At 50.1% G+C, this 21449-nt stretch overlaps 1 protein-coding gene across 1 annotated transcript in view; it reads left to right on the top strand.

Annotated features, from left to right (window-relative positions):
* The first annotated feature begins 802 nt into the window (after positions 1–802).
* ABCA4 (ATP binding cassette subfamily A member 4) overlaps positions 803–21449 on the top strand; it is a 129434-nt gene continuing 108787 nt past the window's right edge. Inside the window, 5 exon segments of the mRNA XM_057499461.1 lie at positions 803–1074; positions 7663–7756; positions 8622–8763; positions 11646–11785; positions 16877–17004. Coding sequence (XP_057355444.1) covers positions 1009–1074; positions 7663–7756; positions 8622–8763; positions 11646–11785; positions 16877–17004 — 570 coding nt within the window. The 5' untranslated portion in view covers positions 803–1008.

Here is a 21449-nt window from a genome sequence, read left to right as displayed (position 1 = left end):
TATCATGTGTTCTTTAATTTACCCAAGCTCACGGCTCACGTCTGCAACCAGATCACAAACTCCACCCCATCAGCATCCATTTCTGCTCTATAGCTCTTCCTCCACCTCACCCAGGTCTCAAGGGTCTAGAGTATTTCAAAGAGAAGCAACTTCTGAGATTTGAGGAGATAGAAACTAAAAATTCCTGGGAGCAAAGTAGCAGGGAGGCTCCTGTTCAGAGTGCTCCTCAGGGTCATGGACCCACTCCCGGAGGGCGAGTCCACCCAGCTACACCTCACTGCAAGCTGGATGACACTGCGTGGCCCACCTCAATCCCTCCCTGCATCAGACACAGCTGGTCAGTCATGGGCTCTGGCCTCCAAACCTGGAGGGATTCTGGAACATTTTCAGCACAGGCTCCAAGGAGCTACAGCTAGTTGATCAATTTTAGCACAAGAGATAAAAACTGTTTACCTTCCACTAAGTTCAGAGATGCCCCCAATAGCTGGCCTAAAGTCACTACAGAGTAAGAGGAAGGGCTGAAAAAGGGAGAGAGCACTTCAGCTGTGGCAAGTGGGTTGATTGGACTAAATGGGGTAGTTGAACCCTGGAAGGCTATTGCAGAGGACAAAGTCCAGCATATATTTAGGCAAAGATTTTGTCCCAAACTGAAAGTCAGTGATTCCCAAAGGCATCCCCTTAGGGAGCCCTTGGAACCCCTGTGATGGAGGAGGGGGCCTGAAGGTCTTGGTTTCCCATTTCCCTTCAGTTTGCTTAGTACCCAGTCACTTGTGTCTTTAAGTTTCTCTTTTCCTAAAAAGGAGCCAACATTGTCGGCCTGCTTTCCTCAACAAACAGCTTACATGTAATTAAAAGGGATTACACTTGGAAGGGGGAAACCAGCCTTTAATCCCCTGAGAAGGACACAGCGGCCTGCGCTGGACGTGATCTGAGCAGCCTTTCTGTGCACTGCTGTCCGTCCGTAGACAGAGGCTCCTATGATCGTCTGCTCATGTGGTGGGCTCCAGCATGGGCTTCTTGAGACAGATCCAGCTTTTGCTCTGGAAGAATTGGACCCTGAGAAAAAGGCAAAAGGTAACAGGTGCATTCTGTGGTCTCAAAATGAGCTTGGAAGGAGGACAGGGTGGAAGACCGGCTGTGGGGAAGAAGAGAACAGATTTATTCCAAGCACTGAATCCCCATCAGTTCAGGGAGGTGGAACAGGGTTTTCCTGGGCACTGGAAGAATATGAGGGAAGAAAGGGGGCCACCTGCAGAACATCTGAAGACCTGTGATTCAGTGTCTCAGTCACGGTGCAGTCAGAGAGGATCTAATGGGCTAGGGCATTAGCTAAGGGCAAAGCTGGTAACTGATCGGGTAAAAGAGACTCCAAGGTATACGGAAGTAGCAATTGCACGACACAGCTACCACCCCCAGAGCTGAGGGAACCAAGGGGAGAAAGTGGAATTAAGACCTGAAAACACAGAGGAGATGTCCGTGGAGCTGAAACTCGGGCCCGGGAGGGCAGGTGCACTAAGGCTGCTGCGGGGTCCCTGAGCCTGGCCTCTGGCCCAGTCTCATGAGGAGGGAGCCCTGGCTGGTGGGTGGGTTTGGAGCTGAGGGACAATAGCACAAACCAGCACAAAAGGACACAATCTGCTGTGTGCGCGGATGGTCTTTCAGCTGTGTGTGGCTTGGACGGGACTTAGGGAGGCTGGACACAGAGCTGAGTGGGGATCCCCTCAGACATGGGGCACAGTCCTTAGGCTGCTTTCCTTTGATTAGCTGGTTGGATTTTTAAATTAGTGTTGAAGTTACTTGCCCTCAGGAGCCAAGCGCTAACAGTAGAGACTCAATCCCTTGGTTCCAGAGCTTTCCTTCTAGAATGAAAATACATAAAACCTAAATAGGACTCATTATTAAATTCATTCATTTACTAATTTATTCCTTCAATCAACAACTATTAATAATCACTAAGTACCATGACAGGTGCTAGGTACAAAATGCAAACAGGACAATCTCAGTCGCTGATGACATGATGTTTGTAGTCCAGAATGGTGAGGAAAATCTAGTATGTGACTGTTCTCTCTGTCACTCACTCTCTTTCCCATAAGAAATTAAGATTGTTGATTTTATTCTCAATGTGCTTTTCATTGTCCTCAAAAAAAATACCTAAGGGCAGTAGCTACTGGCCTGAAATGATTTCGTTCCTGTGGCCAGCATGTTGCCATTAGAGGGAATAACCTTATTATCAAAGATGGGGTTTGTCTCAGTGGCCCTCACAGTCTCCACTTCCTTTCCCTGGTGTTGGTGGCTGTCCTCTGTTCGGGACTTGGGGGGGCTTCTAAGGGGAACACACTGTCAGCCCTCTGTGGTGAGATGGGGCCCTGCAGGCTGAGCACCGTGGCTGGGGACCCTCCCAAGGTGTACGCAGTCTGGGCTGACATTCGTTTGATGCCGTTCCAATGGCCCGGGAATCGATCTCTGTCTGGTGCACCTCCAGCCAGGCTCCCCACAGCCACCACATTCTGGGGATTTCCAGCATGCTAAGTGTGAGGGAGGCAGGCCCCGCAGTCCCCAGTCACTCTGAGAGGGGGCTGGGTCTCCTTCCACAAGCCTTTGGTCCTTCTGGAAGCTTCTGTCTCCTCAAGATGGTGACTCTAAGGAGGAAAAGTACAACACACTTAGCCCATAACACAGCTCCTAGATTTTAAATTCCTCAAACTTCCATGGTTTGGGGTGTTTACTACTGTGAGCAAGAGCAAAAACAGATACCAGATTTCCCCATTTCTTCTCTCCCAATCCCTAAAGGCATAAGATGAAAATCTTCAGATCTCTATGTTCCTCCCTCCCTTTTTTCTTTTTCTGTTAACATTTATTAAGTGTTACTAAGTGCCTGCCACTGTACTGCACCTCATTTAACCCTCACCTCAGTTCTGTGGTAGGTATTACTGTTTTCCCCATGAGTCCAGATGAGGTCATCGAGTCTCCAGGAAAGGTTGCTGACTGGTAGGGCTGGACCTGGGGCTCCAGGACAGGCAGACACGGCTGTTGCTCCACACTGTCCCCCTGTATCAAGCTCTATCTAATAGACTGGTCATGGAGACCACAGAAATAAGGGGGCCATCTGATTTATCATCCAAACCAAGGCAGTTTTGAAAGGGAGAGAGACGCTATTAACAATCGCAGCTGGACAAGAAATGTAAAGTAGTACTAGACCTGGCAAACTGAGCCATATGGTCGCCCTGTATCTCCCATACAGCTGGGTGAGTCGGCCACAGGCCTGTCTTTATGGACTGTGGGGCGCGGGGGGCCTGTGCCCACACACGCTTACTGACCCAACATTATGTGCAACATGGAGCAGAAGGAAGCACCTGGTGGGGGTGAGGATGCGCTCTGGGCACTCAGAAGAGAAAAGGGGTGGAGAGGATGAGAGAGGACTTCCCGAGGAGTTCATCCTTAGAAAGTGCATGCCCAAAGGCAGGAGCTCTGTCCACTGCACAGGACAAATGCACATTGCTGCGGGCCGGGCGCTGTGTCGGGGCGGGTTCATAGAGACCATTAGGTGTGTCTCTTGTCCCCAGAGCTCATACTCTAGGGCCCCTTGGTGTCATCAGCTGGCCCCAGCTTCCATGTCAGGACAGGCTATTTAGGAAGTCCTGAGGGCTCCTGAGAGTAGGGAGCCTATCATTTCCTGGGCCGCAGACCCGGGCACCTGGTACAGCTGCCCCCTTCCATCCTGGGCCAGCATCAGGTGAGGAGAACCTGGCAGGTGCAGGGAACCTGGACAGCCTGCTGCAAGTGTCCCCAGGTCCTGAGTCATATTAGTCCAGTCCCAGAATCCCATCTGGGTTCTCAGGGCAGAAGGGAGAGTCATGCAGATCACTTCCAGCCTTGGCTCCCCGCTTTTAAATTGGAAACAGAGTAGGGGGGAAGAGAATCTAACTGGCCAAGATTTAAAGCAAGCACACCTCTGCCCTTCCCTGGGACCCCTCCTCCCCCACATAGACTGAGTGGTAAAGAGGCAGAGGAGGGAAAGCAAAAAAAGACAGAGAACAAGGAAATACTAGTTTGGGGAAAAAAAAAGAAAAATTTCCACCGGCCCCTTCTGAGCCTGGGCTGGGGTTAATTAAAGTTACAGACATGTATAAAGGGAAGGGGCGGGGGGGTCAGAGCCACCCTGACAACATGTTTTTAATTACACTGTGGAATTTCTCCCTGGGGTATGCCTGCTCACACTGGAGCATCAAGGACAAGGGTGCCCCTCTGGAGTGAGGTTGCCGAGCCAGCTCTGGGGGAGGGAGAGGAGGTGGTTGGGAGGACCGCCCCGCTGGAAAAGAAAAGAGTCGCAGGTGGTCTTTGTGCGGGCGTGAGTGTGAAATGCAGCCCCTCCAAAGCAAATGCTTGCTGAGCTTCAGCAGTAACGCTGACCTCTCAACAAATGTTTGTCAAAGATTGCCGGCCAGTGGTTCTTAGTCCTGGCTGCACACTGGAATTACCTGAGAAGTGTAATTTAAAAAACAAACAAACCCCAAAACCCAAACTGATGCCCTGTGCCCAAAGGCACTGGCCCAACTGATGCGCCAGGCCTGGGCTCCACCCAATGCCAGCACGTGGCCCCTGGGGACCGCAGACTTTGGTTAGTGAGGGTGATCCATTGAGGGGCAGGGATTATGAGCAGAAAACAGAAGCCCTGACTCAGAGAAATGGTGAAGCGAAGCACCACAGGCCAGGCAAAGAATGAAGGAGGAAAGGAAAATTCTCAGCTGGCCTCCCACTGAGGGCGGGCTTTTATCCCAGTGCCCTGCAAAAACTGGCACTTCACCAATAGGAAGATGAGTGAGTGAGTAGATGAGAGGGTGGGCAGCTAGTACTGCAGAGATGGGTGACATGCACCAGCTTGGCTTTGGAAATTTTATCCACGGACAGTAGGCCAGCCCCTCCCCCTTGGTCCAAACCTCTCTAATAGATGGAGAATGTGACAGTGTGTGGTTAGTTTCTTAGGAAGCCCTGTCCTTCCAAACTGGCAAATAAGCAGTTCTGATTCAAGGAAGGGAGGGAACATGAATGTGAGTGGAGGGCAGGCCTAAGAGCTTGCAGATGATTTTAATTACATCTCCTTACTCGTGAACCTTTACAACGTGTGTCCCCTACAGTGTCCCCGTGATCTTTGTGAGTACAGAGGGTCATTAATAAATGGCTCGTTATTAAATGTTCCTTGTGCCGGATTCTGCTTTAGATGTCTTACATGGTTGATTCACTTCATCCTCACAACTGCTCTGAGAGGTGGGTCCTGGTATCAGCCTCCATATTACAAATGAGCCCCTGAGGCATGGAGATTAAACAGGTTACCCAGGATCATACAGCTACTAGGGAGCAGGGCTGGATAAGAGCCTCAGTATTGACACTTAACCCTCAGTACACAGTGTACACAAATTAGTCCCATTTCACAGATGAGAAGACCGAAACTCAGCAATTGAGCAAGCTCCAAAGTCATTCTTCACCCAGATCATCTTATTCTCAAACCAGCATTGGTGTGAAACATACCAGACTACTCCCAGATAGACATTGCTACATGGAAGGAGGCTGATTTACTTGGCAGAAAGCCAAGGTTACCAATAATTGTCTTAAGGATCAAATGTGTAGAATCTTGCCTGGTTGCCTCATTTCCTTGGTGAAGACACCGGGAACAATTTCTGGTTTCATTGTTTGCATCTCTCACTCCCATTGCTATCTTGCCAGACTTGCTCCCCGACTTACTCACTGATGGCAGAACCTAGGATGGAAGGTGTGAAGCCAGCCATCCAGTCCATGCCCCTAGGGGTGCCGTTTGTTCAGTCTGCAAACTGCTAGTGGCCTAAGCTTCTGGGTCACCTGGACTTTCCCCAAGGAGCCTCCTAGACCAGTCTTGACAGTTATTGGGCACCTATTATGAGCCTGGCCCTGTGTTGGGTGCCAGAATCACAGCAGTGATGAGGGCATGCTCTCTGCCCCCAGGGAGGGTACATCCAGAGAGGGAACCACTTCCATGAAGGAGTACCACCCTGATCTATGGTGCTGATGTGACGGCGAAGTGCAGGCTGCTGTGGGAACAGCAGTGCTGGTCTAGGCAGGGTGAGGCATTAGTGAGATGGGGTCACTGGGGGAGAGGCTCAGCCCCTCCTCCCTCGGTCAGCAGGCCCTGCGGGAACTGCCAACATTCCGGCAGCTGTCAAGTGTGCTTGGGGTCAGTTCCTTTAACACTGGATGGGAAGCATCCAATACTGGTGTTTTGCTGTCTCGTGGGAGAATGTGTACAGGGAACCCTGAAAAGTGAGTGCCTTCAGGAAAATCTACTGTTCTTTCTTCTGCCCACAATATATGACTGTTGTCTTTGCCACATTCTCCATAGTCATATTTTGAGTAAAATATATCATAAAAAGTTACAACTACTTACTACCTGCCCTAAACATTTTTTGCTTTTTCTTCAATGCATTATCTTTTTCCTCCAATGACTTACAGTATAATTTGTAATGATTTGGTTGCCAATAGACCTTACTAGCAGGAAAGAAACAAAATTTATTGAGTACCTGCTATGGTATCCCCCATTTTGCTGAGAGTACATTTCTTTGGAAGGAACAGCAAAGGGTTAAATTAAAAACCATGAGAATGGCCCTTAGCTGATGTATCTACACTAAAGTCTCTATTCTTAGCCATCTGCTTAAGTTCTCTTTCAGATCTTCTGTTTCCTTCCTAAGGTCTCTGGAGGGGGGTTGCATAGAAGAACTATTACCTTCCCTGATTCACATCCCCTTCTCTCCCTCTCCTCTCACATAACCCCACACCTCCAACCCCACCCTCATGTGTAATCGTCAGCATGGGCTGCAACAGCCAACTGGTTCTTCCTGTGGAGTCAAGAGTCCTTCAACTCTAAAATGAACCTAAATTTAAATGCCAACTTTCAACTGTATGTTGGTATCATCAGCCTCTTCCAATATTATAAAAACCCATGGCAGCATGCCCTGCTTTGTTTCCTTGTTAAAGAAAAAAATGTCAGAAAATCCAGATTTCTGTTGACTTTGCGGTGGATCACAGAGCCATTTGCTCATTCATTCATCCAGGGACCACATATGCAAGGTCTGATGTGCACTGGGAGGCAGGACAACACAGAGGGGCAGAAGGAACACTGGCCCTGGAGACACGAGGCTGGGCTTTGGCACCAGCGCCGTCACTGCTGTGGTGACACTGCTCGGGTCGCCTGCCTTCCCTGGGCCTGTGTCCTCATCCACAGACTGAGAGGTCACAATGAGATCTTCACTACCTGTGACACCAGCATCATCTGGGAGCTTGTTAGGCCCAGGAAATAGGGTGGGACCCTACAGAATCAGAACCCGCATTCACATGCACAGTGACAGCCACCAAGCACTAAGGCAGATATTTTGATCCTTGATAGAAGTCCTGTGCTGATGCAACTTCAAAAAAATAGAACCACAGTAGAACCCAGATGGACACACAATCCTGTTAGTCTGATACATCAGGGCAGAGGCAATGTGGGACAGGGGATGAAAGAAGAACATCCTTTAGGAAACAGGCCACAGCCAAGCCTGTTGCCTAAACTGCTGCTGACATGTGTGCGCTCTAGCTCTGCTTCCTATGATCTCCCAGCATCACTGATCTTCCTCTTCTTTTGTTTTGCTTTTCCAGATTCGCCTTGTGGTAGAACTCGTATGGCCTTTATCTTTATTTCTGATCTTGATCTGGTTAAGGAATGTCAACCCACTCTACAGCCAACATGAATGTAAGCATGATGGGGGAGCCTTGGAAACACTGAGGTCCAATCCTTTCATTTAGAACAGTCTTGGGGGTTGGGGTGCCAGGGTCAGATCTGCTTATCATCATTTTATGCCTACAGTGCAGAAAATAAAGACTCATCAGCATTACACAAACTAAGTTTTTAATCCTACATGTTCTTTGCAAATACTTATATGTGGTTACTGAAAAATTTGTGATTATTTTTTGTTTGTTTTTATTGGTTCTTTTTTTCTATACCAAAAGTCTTACTAGTTTTAAAGGATGCAGATTATAGGTGAATTTTCTGAAATTTTTTGGAGACCAATTTAGGGATATGTTTGTTATATATAGTGCTGGAGAAAAACAAAAAAGTTTTCTGTACAATTATGCCTAATAGAATATTATTTCTTAGATCCCAGAGGGGTCCTGGGACCTGAGTCCCTTTTTCATACCATGTCCCCTCTAGGAAAGCCTTTCTCTGGTTTCTGGCCAGGGTGATACCTTCTCTCTCCAGCAAGCTGATGAGGAGACCTCAATAAAAATGCAAAGCTGCTCATTAACTCATGCTCCTCACCTTCTCATTCATGAGTTTTAAGCCCCTTCCCCCTACCCCCCTCCCCATTTCTGTCCATACGTCTATTAGAACATCTTGTCTGTCTCCGCACTACACTGGGAGTTTGAGAGAAGAGACCCTGTCCCTGGCACCCAGTGCAGGGCCTGATATATATTATGCTTCCTGCTTCTTAAATGTTGATGCATAAAAGAAAGCACCAGTGGGGCCAGAATCCTCCCTGCAGGGGCCCAGGCAACAAGGGTCTGCATCCTGCTTGGTCTCAATAACTGACTCCTTGTCTTCATTTCCTGTCTTAAAGGCCATTTTCCCAACAAGGCGATGCCCTCAGCAGGAATGTTGCCATGGCTCCAGGGGATTTTCTGCAATGTGAACAATCCTTGTTTTCAAAATCCCACCCCAGGAGAATCGCCAGGAATTGTGTCAAACTATAACAACTCCATGTAAGTGTTGAGATTCCCACCATACAGAGAGGCAGTTGTACACCCCTTCATTCTGGTCCTGTGTGGGAGCACACACGTGTGCACTCACAGAGCACATAGCGCTGAATGTTTCTGTGGCCTGTTGAGCCCTTAAGCTGTTAGCAGCAGGACATGTCTCCTCTCTGGAGCATTCTGTTAGGGCACTTGGGGAGAAAGTTTCAAAATAAGGCTACCTGACATAACATTTTGGTCTTTATATTCCCAAGATGTGACCTAGAGCACAAGGGCAGCACCCTGCTGAGATGTGCCCCCTGCCTCCAGGTCACCCCTCTGCTTGGTGGCATCATCAGATGAGAAAAACTCAGGTCTCTTCTGTTCCCTTACATCACTTTAGCCCCATAAACCCTGCAGAGGTCTGTTCCTTTAAAAGCCTTCTTGTACATCTAGAACCTAAAAAAAAGTCAGAGGACCTTGTGAGGGTGAAGGAAATCAGGATTATAAAGTAAAGTTTGCTCCTTGCAAGAAAAGACAAATTTCAGATCCTCTGTTGTAAGTGCCATAATTTCCCTTCAACTGCAAGATCTTAGACTATGACTCCAAAGCAGTGGTTCTTAACCTGCAGGGCTGAATGAAGACTATGCTGAGAAGCTGATGAAAACTGATGGTCCCTCTCCCAAGAAAAATGGACACACACATACAACACTACATTGTGCCCGTGATTTCAGGGGACTTGTGACTGCAGGTTAATGACCTCTGATATGGGGGCAAATTTCAAGTAAAATCCCACAGGAAGCAAGCCTACCTTCCAAATTTCCTTTCAGAGCAGGAAGTAGAAGTACACGAGGTGAGCATGTTCTATAGACAGAGACTCAGTGATATGGACAGGGTCACCCTTCACCCCCTGGGCTGACCTTGGGCTAGAGATTGTGGAATCTGCACTGGAGGGTCACTAACAAGGGCCTGTTAGGGAACAATTCCAACAACTTGGATAAACACCAGGTCAGATGGAAACTGATCATTTGGTTACTCCAGTTTTTCCTCAGAGGAGCTCTGGATCTAATTCCTCTCAGACAAACCTGCATTTCAACTCAGCCTAATACTAAGTCAGCCTGATGCTCAGAGGCTGGGAATGAATTGTGGACACATTTGCCCTATAGCGGCAGTGTTGAGCGGTTATGGCCAAGACTGTGTGCCCCACAAGCCTGTTTCCTGACCCCTGGATTAGAGGAAGATAGAAAAGGGAACACCTCTCTTCCCAGGAAAGCTAGGGAGGCAACATTTTAGCTGGGCTCACATGGCTGCAAACGCTGCCTGGAAACTAATTTGCAGTCTGCAGTTTCAGCTGGGTCTCCTTCAGGCTCCTGAGAAGAAACAGCTGCCCATCTGGAGAGGGATCCCACGTGGCCACACAGTGGAGGCTAGATGGGGCCTCAGTGGGACTGCAGGTGATGTCTATAGATTGAGGGGTGGGAGCTGGGGAAGGATGGCTTCAGACTCCAGCTATACTCGGCATTCAAGCCAGGAAATCTGGGTTTCACACATACATTATGGGTGAGATATTGGCTTATTCAAGGTTCTTTTCCTTGCAAGGTGCAGAAACCCATTCAAACAAGCTTAAGCCCCAGAAGGAAATGTCTCATTTGGGCACTAGACCCTCTGGCAAAGCTAAAGCAGCCAGGCAGACCTCAAGAGGGGGAGAACAAGAACTGGAGAGCTGTCAGGAGCTGCTCTTTCCCACTTGGGCCTGCAAGGTCAGCCTCCTTGTCTACTGACCTCCAAGGTCAGCATCTACTCCATCCACTCTCTCCGTGGACCAGTGTCCTTTGCATCTCAAAGTCCAGGCCAGTTCCCAGCAACTTGGCTTGGACAATTGGAAGAGCATTCTTGAATATCATTCAGATTCCTGGAAACAAATCTGGTCCAGCTTCACGCTTCTTGTCCACTCTTCTTGTCAGCCATGGCAGAGGGGTGCGTGTGTATGCGTGCAGGTGCAGGGAAGAAGTGGTGGATTAAGTATGGCTGTCAGAACTTATAATTATGAATGGTAGAAGGGCAGGTCTCAGAGAAATGGGCAATGGCTCAGAAGAACCTCCAGTAATGTCCATTAGTATCACCTCTATGGATAAAATGAGAGTTCCTGTGGCCAGGATTCTCACCTGGCCCTGGTTGACTAGCTCATTGCACACCTGTGGGCAATGCATTGCTGTTGACTCTATATAAAAGAGCTCTGCCCAGTGCTCTGGGTATGACACAGTGGCACGGCTGCAAGGCTGCAGGAGAGCAGAGGCTGGAGTGGTGGCAGCGCCGAGGACAGAGGCCCAGAGGACAGCTGTGCAGGACAACTGTGCAGAGAGGCCCAGAGGATGGCTGTGTGGGACAGTTGTGCAGGCACAGAGGCCCAGAGGACGGTTGTGTAGCCAGAGAGGCCCAGAGACAGAGACTGGCTTGCTGCATACAGACTTGCTCTGAGTGAACAGGATTTTAGTGACTGACCTGGCACTTGTAAATAAAGTTGGGTATAACCCTTTCACCCCAGGAACGTTTTGCTGTCAATTTCTTTGGTCACATTGAAGCCACAGCAAACTTGCCTGGGACTGAAACTCATTGACAAGACAAACTTGTTTACGATTTCTCTGGACAGGAGACAAACAGAACATAGGGTTGAGAGGTGACCCAGCCCTGCCAAACTAGAAGACTGAACAAGTTGCTCACTACCCCTGTGTGTTAATCCTATATGTACAAAGAAGTAAAATATCTCTTTCTCCCTTGATCTTTGCAGTGTTGTTAAGGATACATAGTGTGGCAGCTGGGTAAAGCACATGGTGTGTTTAAAAAATAGCACTAGGTGTTATTATGAAAATGACAGCAGTATCTTTATTGATGAAGCTTTGTCTTTTTTACAGTTTGGCAAGGGTCTATCGAGATTTTCAAGAACTCCTCATGGATGCACCAGAGAGCCAGCCCCTTGGCCATGTTTGGACAGACCTCCAGACCTTGTCCCAACTCATCAACACCTTCCGGACTCACCCTGAGAGAATCGCAGGTAAGATGGGTCTCAGTGTTCTCAGCCATCACTTGCCTGGCATTTGCCGCATCTGTTAGAAAGGCTGAAGTCACAGGAAAGAGTGGGGAGATTTGGTGGGAAAAGAAGCTAGAGGAGGCACAAGACCCACCTTGGTAAGGACTCCCTTCCCACCAGCCTGGAGAGTAGGAAGTTGGGAAGGAGGACAGGGAAATTTCTCATCCCAGGTAAGTCCAGAGACAGAAAAGAAAATGCCAAGAGAGATCATGTGCTGGGAAGTTTGAGGCTAAGTTAAGTGCTGGAAGCAGGAGGAGAGTACGGGAAAGACATGGAGCAGCTTTCTGAGAGCCCTGGAGAGCGGGCTAGCAGGAGCGTGCGGGAGCAACAGGGCCAGGGAGGCCAGGGAGCATGTCTGTCATGACACAGACATGTACAAGCATCCCGTTTCTTCCAGGCCCTGAGGCAGAGCAGGTGCAGAGTGGGGTGATGCAGGGTGGGCTCTCACGGGCAGGTGCCCCAGAAGGTCCAGGAGGCAGGCCGGGTGAGGGTGGTGGTGGAGTCCATGCATCAGGTCCAGGCTGCATAGGTGAGAAGGGAGTGAAATGGGTGGGCGGTGGGGGCAGGGGGACCGAGAGGTGATTCCCTTGCCTCAGGGGGTTCTCTGACCTTGTTTCTGGACTGAGGAATGAGCAGGATGGAAGGATTGATGGCTGTTTTCAGAAAGCAAGATATTCCACTTTAGGATCAAAGGCAGGCAAGACGGGCAGGTGAGAGGAGCCCCTAGGTGTGGCCATGGTGGCTGAAGCAGAGCAGAGGTGAAGGTTTAAGTGATGGGGAAGTGAAGAAAATGAGAGGCCAGGCTGATGGGTCACACATGGGCACTGAGGGTACGCGAGAGGGTGGCAGGAGCTAGGCCAGGACTCCGGCGTGGTGAGGGGGCAGGATGCAGGCGCTCCCTCTCCTGTGCCTCTCTCCTCCCTGGGGAAAAGCAAGGAGCCCACAAGCCCAAGCCCAGCAACCACACTGGCAGCTCTGTTGGAAGCTCAAGTCGATGTCGTGTCATGTCCACAGCAGGCTCCTCTGCAGACGGCCAGGGTGTGGTGGAGGCCTGGGCGCCAGCTGGAACCCACCCCCAGGGAGGGCAAATAAGCAGCTGGGAGGGAGCAAAACATGCCAGGAACCCAGAAGTTACTGCAGTCCTGGGTGAAGAAAGGCTGCCTGTGGGGGAAAGGTTGTTCCGGAGGTGGGGCTCAGGGTGTCAGGAAGGCATTTGGAGCTGCTGGATACATCCTATGCTCCTAGGACGGGGAATGGGGGGGGTGTGACCCTCAGATGACCTCAGAGGATGACAGGGATGAGGAAGGGGTCTACCAAGGGGATAGGAGAGGCTGGATAGAACTGCTCCTACTCAGGGTTCCAAACAAGAAAAGAGAGAGAATGGTAGAGATCAGCCCCAGGAGCTCCTCACCCATGCGGCTCCCTCAGCCAGGAGCCAGGCAGTGTGCTAGTCCCTGGGGAATGGGGAGGTGGGGCAGAGCAGGTACCCACCCCGAGGACTCCCAGAGCAGAAAGTGGAGGACTGAGGGAGCAATGACCCTACTGCAGGGGGTGGGCAGTGGAGGGAAGCCCAGGGAGCTGAGAGCATGGGGAGTCAGCAGGGGAGAGCTCCCCAAGGGGAATGTGATCCTCTCCCCCATCTGGCCACCTTCGCCGTCTCTCCCCATTGGAGCAACAAAGGACAGGAGTTATGTTCAGATGGTACATTAGGATTGCTTCACTACATTCTAGTTCTTTCAGAAATAGAACGCACATACTCTAGTAATTTTCTATAAACCAGATTATGAACATTACCTTCTTTTCTGCTCTGGAAGGAAGTTTACTTAGCTCAAGCTTGAAGGACCTTGTAAGGTATGAGCACAATTAGCATTTTAATGGAAAGCGAAGAGTCCGGGAGGCACCATCCAGAAAGCATTTTTCTCCCAAGTTTAAGGAAGCAGATAAGAACAAGAGCTTCCAACTCCCGGAGTGATTGTTTATCCCATTCATCCAGTAGGATCTGGGATGAGGCAGACATTTCATTTTGGTGTCTGACTTCATATGGAGTCCGGCTGGAAGGAAGTGTAAAGGAAGTCATCTCAAACCGCAGTTTCTCTGTGGTCGTGACAGTGTGTATATGAGAACTCAAATCACTACTTCCTAACCCAATACAAGACTAGTTCGAACTGGCATACAGATGGCTCCTTCTGCAGGCCTTCAGGCTGTGGGGGAAAATCCTCTAAGTGAGAACAGCTTTGAATGTCTGGGGAGACCAGATCAGGGAGGCCTGCCAAGGCTCCCGCAAGGGGTTTTGGCCCCTGGGAACAGAGCCTCTGCAGAACCCTGGGCGTTGGTGGCCTTGAGAGGACACCAGGAACCCTCCAAGAGTAAAGGGACAGAGTCTCTGAAGAAGGCCCAGGCCGGGGCCTGACGCCCACCACCAGCACTGTGGACTCTTTCTGAGTCTGTCCAGGGCCACCCGGGGAGCACCTTGCTCACCGTGAATATCGAGTCGGCCCAGAGCCTCCGTGGAGCGTTAGAGCTCTGGAAGCTGGCGGCTGTCGCTGGCGTGCGCTCTGCCTGCCAGGCCCCAGTCACCTGGGAAAGTATGCCGCCGGCTGACCCTGTCCTAGCAAACCTGTAGTACTGCATTCTCAGCAGGGGAGGGTTAATGGTAAAACACCAGACAGGAAGCCCCCTCCCCTCCCACCCGCAAGCAAGCTCTGCGGTCTCTCAATCATCATTAAACACTTGGTTCCCAGGAGCCTCTCGCATTCTCCCTCCCGGCTTCTCCCTGCACCCCCCCAACTCAGCTCCCATCAGCTCTGTGGGCCTCAGCAGCCCCTCCCCCAGCCTCTCATCTTCCCAGGGAAGAGAACAAGACGAACCACATTTTAAACTAAATTTACTTTTCTTTCCTCAGGCTCTGGGTTCACATTTCTCCCTTGGGAGTCCAGGGGAGCTTCTGTCTGGTATCGGCCACCTCTTACACTTTGGGCCCCCATCCCTGCTCAGCGTGTGGGGCCAGCACCCTCCTGCCCCTCGCCCTAGGGCCATGGCCACCCGGACCCCAGGCAGGGTGGAAATCACTCCAGTCTCTCTTGCTCTGTCCCTCTCCCCAGCAGGATACCTGCCTGTAAGGTCAGGTGAGTGAGTTAAAGAATAACCAAGAGATAAACAGTCAAATGGGGTCCTGACTCTCAGGTCAAGACAACAGGTATTTATTGGGTGCCTCCTGTCATTCCACACACATTTATCGAGGCCCTGCTTCCATGTCAGGCTTTAAAGCTGGGTGTCAGAGAGAGGTGACTTCAAGGGCTTAGGCTGTGTGCCCAGCCTCGCCAGGTATGCTGAACATGCTGAACAACAGCATCTGCAGCCTACTCTCGAGACCGCATGTGGGTGTTGAGGGTGGTGTCCCCCGAGGCCAGCGTATACACCATAATGCTTTATAAAAAGTAGGAAGAACAACTGAGCTGGCGCCTGGGGGAAGGAAGAAATGAAGCCGGGTTGGAAGGTGGCAGGACTTAGGTTATCGAAGAGGAAGGCAGGCAAGAATAAACTAAAGCAGCCCGTTCAGCCCTCTCCTCCTCTGGGCCCCCTCCTGCATTTGGCTTCCCTAAAGCCTTTGGGCTTTTCCTCTACAAAAGGTAGTAATTTGGCCCCCCAAGTGGCACAGCTCTAGAGAGGCACTGTGGACTGGAACCTCAGGATGGTGGCCCCTACCCTAGCTGTGTGGCCTGCGACCTGTCCCCTTTTAAAAGGAATTAGCACCAGCATCAATCTGGACAAGACCCTGTGTGGGGAAAGCCATCATCTGAAACTAAAGGGATGGGAGTCAAACTCTCAGCGGGTAGGCCTCCTGGTTGCCTAGTGAGGGAAGAATTTGGGGAGGGAGAGGATGGTGTTAGGGACAGGAAAGAGCAGGGGCGTTTAAAGATAGTTAAAGAAGAACTGAGATAAGCAGTCAGCCAGGCTCCCAGGAGAGTTGAGATGTAGAGATACACATTTTCATGAACTGTGGCCATGGCCAGCTTTAGGCTGAGTGTTGGTCCTGGTAGCAGGCAGAAGAGATGGGTGGCCTGGGTGTGAATCCCTAGGGAGGTGTCAGAATATGAACGCCATCAGAACAAGCATTTGTTGAGCGCTCACCATTGTCAGGCCTGGGAGCTAACCACTCAGCATTCTTTATCCAGAGTCACTCCCGCAATAACCATGTGATGTCGATATGGAAAGTGCAGACACAGAGATGTTCAGTCACTTGCTCCAAGGTCACCTGAACTCTTAGGAGTCCTTTATGCCTCCTTATGAAGAAATGTCTGTTTCTAGCATGTTCTAAGAGGAGTTAGAGGGAATGTGACTGGGGCTGATCGGGGTATGAAATTGTATCCTCTCGCCCACTGGGAACTTTCCTTGCCCCAACCATTCATCATCTCTCCTAAGTCAGTACCTGAGCTGAGAGCCTTAGCTGAGCTGACAGAGCACCAAGAAGGGTCCTCTACCCCACGACAGTGGCAGTGTGGACACAGCACGCTTCTCCTTCAATCCTTGACTAGGGTTTTCCACCCTTTGCATTATTGACATTCACGATCAGACAGTTCTGTGCTTTGGGGGGGATGTTGTGGGGGGATTGTCCTGTGCATCGTGTGGATGTTTAGCAGCACCCCTGGCCTCCACCTAGTAGCACCTCCACAGTTATTACCACCAAAAACATCTCCAGACATTGCCAGATCTTCCCAGGGGAGACAAAATTACCCTGCTCTGGTCCCTCACCCCCTCTCAGTTAAGAGACAATCCCAGCCCAACCCCACAGGGCATCTGACCATGCCATCCGCTGTCCCAAGCACACTTTTCCCCTCTTAGGTGCCATCCCCCTGAGTTTCGCCCAGCTGCTTCGACATGGCACCAGCACTGTGACTATCAGTGACAGCAGGAGCCCCGGCCTCCAGGCACTACCAGGGAACCTGAGAACAGAACCTTCTTCTGAGAGTTGTTTAGACATGTTTCCAATCAATTCTAGACGTTCTCCCTTTTTTGAGCCTTTTCCCCTTCAACACCCTGTTCTTTGATATATAGGAAGAGGAATACGAATTCGGGATGTTCTAAAAGATGAAGAAACACTGACCCTGTTTCTCATGAAGAACATTGGCTTGTCTGACTCAGTTGTTCACCTTCTGATCAACTCCCAAGTCCGTCCAGAACAGGTGGGTGGATGTCCCTGGTCAGTGGTCCAGTGGGGGGTGGGGGAGCCCTGAGCCTGAGCAAGACAAGGGAGACTTTGTATTTTTTTCCCTTTTTGCTTTCACATTCAGAATCCACAATTCCTGCCACATATTCAGAAAGATACCTGGGGGTCAGTTGAGATGATGAGGATTCCCATTCCTGCATTCTGAAGTGGTGAAATCCTGGCAACACTTCAGACATCTCAGATTTTTATAACTGGAAGGAACCTTGAGATCACAACCTCTAATCCTCTTAGAATTGAGGAAACTGAGGTTTACTCATGTGTGTATCAAATATCTGGGGACACTTCAGGTGCTAGAATGCAGTGTGGACAATATAGGCAAGCCTTTGACTCCAGGAGCCTAGATTCCAGTGGGGGGCCAGGTGGTAATCAAGTAGACAAAGGATGCCAGGTGAGTCAGGTGCTGTGAGGAACACCTAGCAGCAGCAGGTGTTAGAGGGTGCTTGGGGTGTGGGATGAGATGGTCAGGGAGGTGGTATTTGAGCAGACCTGACTGAGACAAGGCAGCTTGGAGAGGAGCACTCTGGGCCGAGAACCTGGCAGTGCAAAGTGTCTGGGCGTGCTAAGGTAACCTCTCCAGGTCACAGAACCTGATACAGTGGCACGTAAAGCAGGCCTCTGATTTCTGCACCATTTTCTTCTCAGTGCCAGGCAAACTCCTCTTCCATCCCCCTTGCACATTGTGACCTATTCCCCCGACCCCAAATCTATTCCATCCGTTTTCATACGCTCCTATATTTACTCAGTGTTTTACCACTATCACATGACTTTCACATCTGTCAGCTCCTGCGGTCCTCACATTGATCTTGGCATGGCTCACACAGATGGGGAAACTGAGGCATCTGGTGATGAAGTGATCTGCACACAGCTAAAGGACCCAAAATTGTCAGAGCTGGAGTGGAATCCAGGTCTTCTCAGTCCTAATCCAGTATTCCTTATGCTAGCTAGTTCAGTGGTTCTGAGTCCAAGATCTGTAGCACAGCCAGGACTGGGAGATTGTTAGGAATGCAAATTCTCACGCCGCACTCCAGACTGACCAGAGGACTGTGTTTTAACAAGCCCTCCAGGTGATTCTGACAGGCTCAGGGGTGAAAAACTCCACTCTACTGTGGGGCCTCCCAGGCTCCTGGCCCAGCGTCCTGGGTGTGTGGGTTCTGAGCATGATGCACACTCTGAGATTGCAAGATACGCAGCACAGATAGCACAGATGCCCCTCCCACCTCTTCCTGGCCAGGCGGCACCTCCTCCAGACTCCAGGGGAGGCCAGCACAGACACAGAATTTCAGGGCCTGTGTCAGTGCTGAGATAAAGGTCTATGCAGGGTGCCATCTGAGCCCGGAGGAGGGGTGGGGGTGGGGGCCCCCCCCGCCTGGTTGGGGCTGGCTCTGTTGAAAGGGAGTTCTTAAGCTGCTTTTCTGCACAAACAGTGAAGAAGCCCATACCTGCTTTTCTGGCTTCTCAGACCCTGAGGTTCTCACCAAAACTAGGTGAGAGGAACTGAGACTCAATCCTGGGGCGGTGTGTCAGGCCCTTGGAGCAAAGCATGCGCAGTGTGCAGGCCTCAGCTGCAGGGGCTCCCAGCAGGGCCTTTAAAAGTCTGCATCCCCCAACCCCAGCCCACGGTCGGTGGGGGCAGGAGCATGGATTACTCATTTTCCCCTTTGCTTTCTCCTCTGCTCATAAAATCCAAGTCCTGGAAATGCCTGTGATGACTTCCAGTTGGTAATAAAAGGCAGATAAGGGCAGGAATTTAGGGGAAATTTCTTTCCAGTTCCTCACTGACCTGACGTTGGGTATCTAGTTGCTGTACTCCTAGCGTCAGTGCTGAGGCCTTTAGTGGGGAGAGAAGGAGGGGCCGGGTCACCGGCTTGGGCCTTTATTTGGCACTGCTGGCTCTGGTTAGCTGATGCTTCCCTGATCAGCAAACTGCCAGAGCTAAGAGGGAGCTCAGAGCACTTGGGCTTACAGGGGCGGTCCTGCTGACCTGGCTCTCTGCATCTCCGTGCCCACCCTGTTCTCAGCCTGGTGCCTTGGGCGCCTGCCTCCTGGTGTCCACCTCCGTCTTCCTCCAGCTCTGCGACTCCTTAACAGCACTGTCTACTAGAACTTTCCTCTCTGATGGCAGTGTTCTCTCTGTGACATCCAGTATGGTAGCCAGTAGCCACAAGTGCTGGTAGGCCCTTGAGATGGCACTAGTGCTGCCGAGGAACTGAATTTTAAATGTTGCTTAATTTTACTTTAAATAGTCACAGGTGGCTTACAGCTCTCTAAATGATCATCCTCATCAGACGTGGAGTTTTATTTTACCATCAGGATTGGGTACCCGTCCTGGCCCTTTCTGCTTGGTATCTGAGCATCTCTATCTCCATCTAAGGAATTATTAGACAGTGAGAATGGTATAGTTCTCTGGCCTGTCACTCACCTCATCCTCTGTCCCCAGCCAGTAAACTCCTGGACTTGCTTGAAGCCCCAGCTCAAATTTTGCCTCCTCGGTGAAATCTTTCATAAACCCTCCTTTCTTTGTCCTTCCCCTCCCTCTTCCCTACCAGATAAAGAGCTAACTAGCAGTGGTTAAGCACAAGCTCTGGGTTCAAAATCTCAGCAAGGCCACACGGTTAACTCACCACTCTGCAAGTTAACTACTCATTGCCTCTGTTTCCTCATCTGTAAAATGGAGATTATGAAAGTGCCCTACAGCACTTAGTGCCTGGCACACAGGAAAACAATAAGTACTAACCGTTTTTACTAGCTATTCTTGACACTCCATTTTCATGCTCTGGTGTCACTACATTCGGTCTAGCTCTTTAAATGCCTGCCTTTCCAGCTAGCTGGTGAATTCCTTGGGAAGCAGAAAATTCACCTTATTCTCTCTGTATCCCCAGGACCTGTCCTAGTCCCTGCAGAATGGGAGCTCAGTGGATGGGCATGGAATGAATGACTAACTGAGTGAAAGAGTGAGCCGGGACCTTCCCAGTGCCCCAGCTTTCCCACTAGCCCGCTATGGAACCTTCTCAAGTCACTAAACCCCTCCTCCATCACTTTCCTACCCTGGAATATTATAGGCTTGGACAAAATGAGCTCATTGATTACATCCACTTTAAAATGTTTCAGCCTCTGGAATTAGAGATGGGGGTGGGATGCTGCCTCGGCATAATAAGCAAAGTGTGGGAGAAATAGGAAGGCTCTGCCAGAGCATGCACCCAGTTACAGTCTCCTGCGATGGATAGCACCCATGCCAACCCAGCAGGCAGCCTCGACCTGTGTCTCACTGAGGGACCAGGCTTCCATATGTGGTCTGGACATTCTCCATGCAGCTGGGTAGCAGAGCATGGGCCTGCTCTGCAGTCCAGCCCAGAGGACTGGCTAATTGGAAGCTCTGGGGAAACTGTGGAGGCCAGGGAAGCTCCTGAACCTGTTGGTAGTACTCGGGATCTTGTGCACAGCTGGGAGGCCAGGACTCTAGGAGGCCAGTTACTCTGTTGGGTGACCAAGGGTACCTGGCTGGGGTTGAGGACACTCTAGCCTCTGGAGGTTGTCATGGGATTATGTTTCAAGAGTCACTGTCCATGGGCTCCACAGGAGCTGGAGGGCGTGGACTTGCCAGATGTTGGAGTTGTCAAATAAAATACAGGTACCTATTTTAATTTGAATTTCAGATAAACAGCAAATGCTTTTTAGGCGTATATCCCATTTGGATGCTCTTTGGGACATGCTTGTACTAAAGCTTGTTCATTGTTCATCTGAAATTCAAATTTAATGAGGCATCTAATATTTTTAGCGATATCTGATGAGAAAAGACAGAGGGGATTGGTCATCTGCCATTACCCCAAATGCATTCTAACCCCTCCCCATCCCAGCTCCAGGGGGTGGATCCTGATGGTACCTCAGCATCAAATGCCAAGACGGTCTCCCAAATCATAAATGGTTCTCTGATTAAATAAGTCTTGGGAGTATTAACTGCCTGTTGCTACTGTAAGAAATTACACAAACTTCATAACTTAAAACAACACATATTTTTTATCTTATGGTTCTAGAAGTCAGAAGTCTGAAAGTCAAGGCATTGGCAGGGGCAGGTTCATTGAAGGAAATCTGTTTTCCAGTTTCCAGAGTGTCACACGCCTAGGCTGGTGGCCTCCTTTCATCTTCAAGGCCAGCAGTGGCCAGTCAAGTCTTTCTCACATCACTCTGACATTGTTTCTCTGCCTTCCTCTTCCATATTCAAAGCACCTTTGTGATTACATCGGGCCCACCCAGTAATCCAAAATATTTTACCTTAAAGTCAGCTGATTAGCAACCTTAACTTCATCCGCAATCTCAGTTCTGCTTTCCATGCAACATAATTTATTCACAGGTTCTGCGGGTTAAGACATGGACATCTTTGGGGGGCTGGTATTCTCTTATCAC

This window comes from Manis pentadactyla, chromosome 4, assembly GCF_030020395.1.
Source record: "Manis pentadactyla isolate mManPen7 chromosome 4, mManPen7.hap1, whole genome shotgun sequence".
Lineage (NCBI taxonomy): Eukaryota > Metazoa > Chordata > Mammalia > Pholidota > Manidae > Manis > Manis pentadactyla.
This window is presented reverse-complemented; position numbering and strand designations above follow the sequence as displayed.